A 2,716-nucleotide genomic window follows, 5' to 3' on the forward strand; every position below is an offset into this window, starting at 1 on the left:
ATTTCAATCTATTGGTCAGTAATTTACTGACAATTTTGTAAACAACATTGCTTAGGCTAATTGGTCTAAAATCATGAGGTTTCATAGGATTACCATTTTTGGGATCAAACTTATAAAACAATGATTGCGCTGTTTCAACATATACTTTGAATGAAAGAAAGCCTAAACCATACTAACAATATCATTGCTACTACATGCCACATTTTCTGGTAGAAACCAGGGGGATAACCATCTGGACCTGGAGAGGTCCAAGATTGTATTTGAAAAGCCACAAATCTAATCTCCTCAGGACTGGGAACTCTAATAAGCATGTCATTTTCTTCTTGTGTAATGCATGGCAGAATGTCACCTAGGATCTCACCAGGAGGAGGAGGATTAGAGGATTTACTTACTTCAGAAAAATGTTTTCCAAGTTCTGAGGCAATACATCTTCTGTCAGTTAGCCACACACCAACATTAGATTGAAGTGACTCGATTTGGGTTATTCTCTTCCTATATTTTACTTTATCATGCAGATATTTTGTGTTTCTATCACTAAACATTAGGGCATTTTCTTTAGCTATCTGCATATAAAAATCATGTTGCACTTGATTTACACATTGGAAGCAAATTCCTTAATGATATTGAAAAAGGAAATAAATTATCTCCTCTGGTGTTCAATTGCAAATCTAACTAGCTAGTAGCTCCTTAGTCCTAACTACAAGGGCCGACCTGCCGAGAAGCAAATCCTCTATCAACCATCTTTTCCACAAGTTCTTCATGCTTTTCCATTTGCCCTGCTTTCTTCAATTGCTTCAGAACCATCTCATATATGTACGAAGGCGGTTTCAAGCCTTTCTCTTCAATCATCTCAGTGAAGAGCTGATGAGCTTTGTCCCAATGCCTAGGTCCACAAGACAGTGGTATCAACACTTTGTAAGTGTGCAAATTCGGCTCAACCTCGTTTTCATCCATATCTTTCTTCAATTTAAGAACCATATCGTTTGATCTTGAATCAGCAAACATTTTCATTAATATATTGTAAGTGATAGTATTCGGCTTACGATTGAATTCCTTCATCCTCTGGTACATTTTATGAGCTTCCTTCACATCTTTCTTCCTCGCAGCACACCTAAAAATGGGATTAAAAGTATTCGGATTCGGATCACACTCATTCTCCACCATCTGATTTAACACCTTAATTGCACTATCCACATTCCCATCTTTGCAATGAGTATCTATAAGAAAATTGTAAGTAACTATATCAGCAGGACATGACAGTTCCTTCATTTGATTATAAACCTGCAAAACTTTCTCGGTTCGCCCAGCTTTAACATGACCCCTCATCAAAGTATTAAACGTAATCGAATTCGGTTCACAACCTACGTCAATCATCTCTGCGAAAACATCTTGTGCACGCCTAGTTTGCCCACATCTACATAAAGCATCAATCACTATATTATAAGTATAAACATTAGGTTCAATCCCCGAGTCTTTCATTTCCGCAAACACCTTCTCTGCTTGCAACATATTCCCTGCTTTACACCATCCATAAATCAAACTTGTATAAATAACCACATCATCTCCGAATTTCTCCTTCAGCAAATCAAAAAACGCCTGAGCTTCTTCAGCTTTTCGATGCCTGCTAAAAAGACCAATCACGGTCGAAAACGCATTCTTATCAGGTTTACACCCAAATTCCTCCATTCTGTTAAACGCATGTACAGCTTCAGCAGCTAATCCTGCACGAACATAGCGCTTAATCAAAACTGTAAATGTAGAAATCGTAATGTCAACATTCCGATTCTTCATTAAACCGATTAAATCCCAAGCGAGATTAAAATGATGAAGTTTCCCAGCTAAATCAATCATTTCGTTATAGGGTTCAGGGTTTTGTTCAAACTCGGGTCGACTCATTACCCAATTAAAAAAGCTTAGGGTTTCAAGAAATGGAGTATCATAGCGAATATCACCACATTTTTCAACTACTTGGGTGACAACAACAGGAGTAATCGGTTCGGAGATTTGGAAAAAATCAGAAGTTAGGTTTGGGATTGTGAGGTTCGGGTTTAGAGGTGATGGGTCAGATGGGTTTTTCGAATCAGGGTTAGGGTTTTTCCTGTGATGATCTTTGATTATGGAATGAAACCTTTCTGCGAGTAGGGCTTCTGCCGGAGATATTTCCTTTTTCTGATTACTTTTTTCATTTTCATTGTCGTTCAACTCTTCTTCATCAACAGAAATATCTGCAGTTGAACAGAAAAAGTTGGGTTTGAAACTTAGCTTAGAGAAAGGTGATAGTAAAAAAGGTAGCTTTATCTTGGATTTGGTTATAGCCATGGCCAACTCTGTTACTGTTCTCGAGAAGTTTTTCTTCGAGGAATGTCGAACAGGGGTTAGTCGTCGGAGAGTTAGAGAGATTTTAATGTATTTAGGTTTTCTCCTGTTAGTCCTGAGGGAGTTTGAGGGAGTCTCTCCAAATCTCCGTTAGTCGTGGAGGAGTTTAGAGGAGTCTCCTAAACTCTCTAGAAAACACCTGTTAGTCGCTGGGAAGTTTAAGAAAAGCTTTTGAACTCCCTGTTAGTCATAAAACCCTACAATACTAGGGAGTTGGTTGCTTTGGGGAGTTCGAAGGAGTTTTTAGTGTATTTTGGTCTCACAACAAATCTCTCAAAAGAGTAGAGATTTGGTAAGGAGTTTGGTGCGTAGAAAACCATAAGAGAAAGAAGAGGAAACG

The 2,716-nt window shown here is 38.3% G+C and overlaps 1 protein-coding gene across 1 annotated transcript; it reads right to left on the reverse strand.

Annotated features, from left to right (window-relative positions):
* Positions 1-441: 441 nt before the first annotated feature.
* LOC113286092 (pentatricopeptide repeat-containing protein At1g20300, mitochondrial-like) lies at positions 442-2,351 on the reverse strand. Its single transcript, XM_026534806.1, has one exon. The coding sequence runs from the start codon at positions 2,317-2,319 to the stop codon at positions 694-696; it is 1,626 nt and encodes a 541-aa protein (XP_026390591.1). The 5' UTR covers positions 2,320-2,351; the 3' UTR covers positions 442-693.
* Positions 2,352-2,716: the final 365 nt, after the last annotated feature.

Source organism: Papaver somniferum, chromosome 6, assembly GCF_003573695.1.
Source record: "Papaver somniferum cultivar HN1 chromosome 6, ASM357369v1, whole genome shotgun sequence".
Taxonomy (NCBI): Eukaryota; Viridiplantae; Streptophyta; class Magnoliopsida; order Ranunculales; family Papaveraceae; genus Papaver; species Papaver somniferum.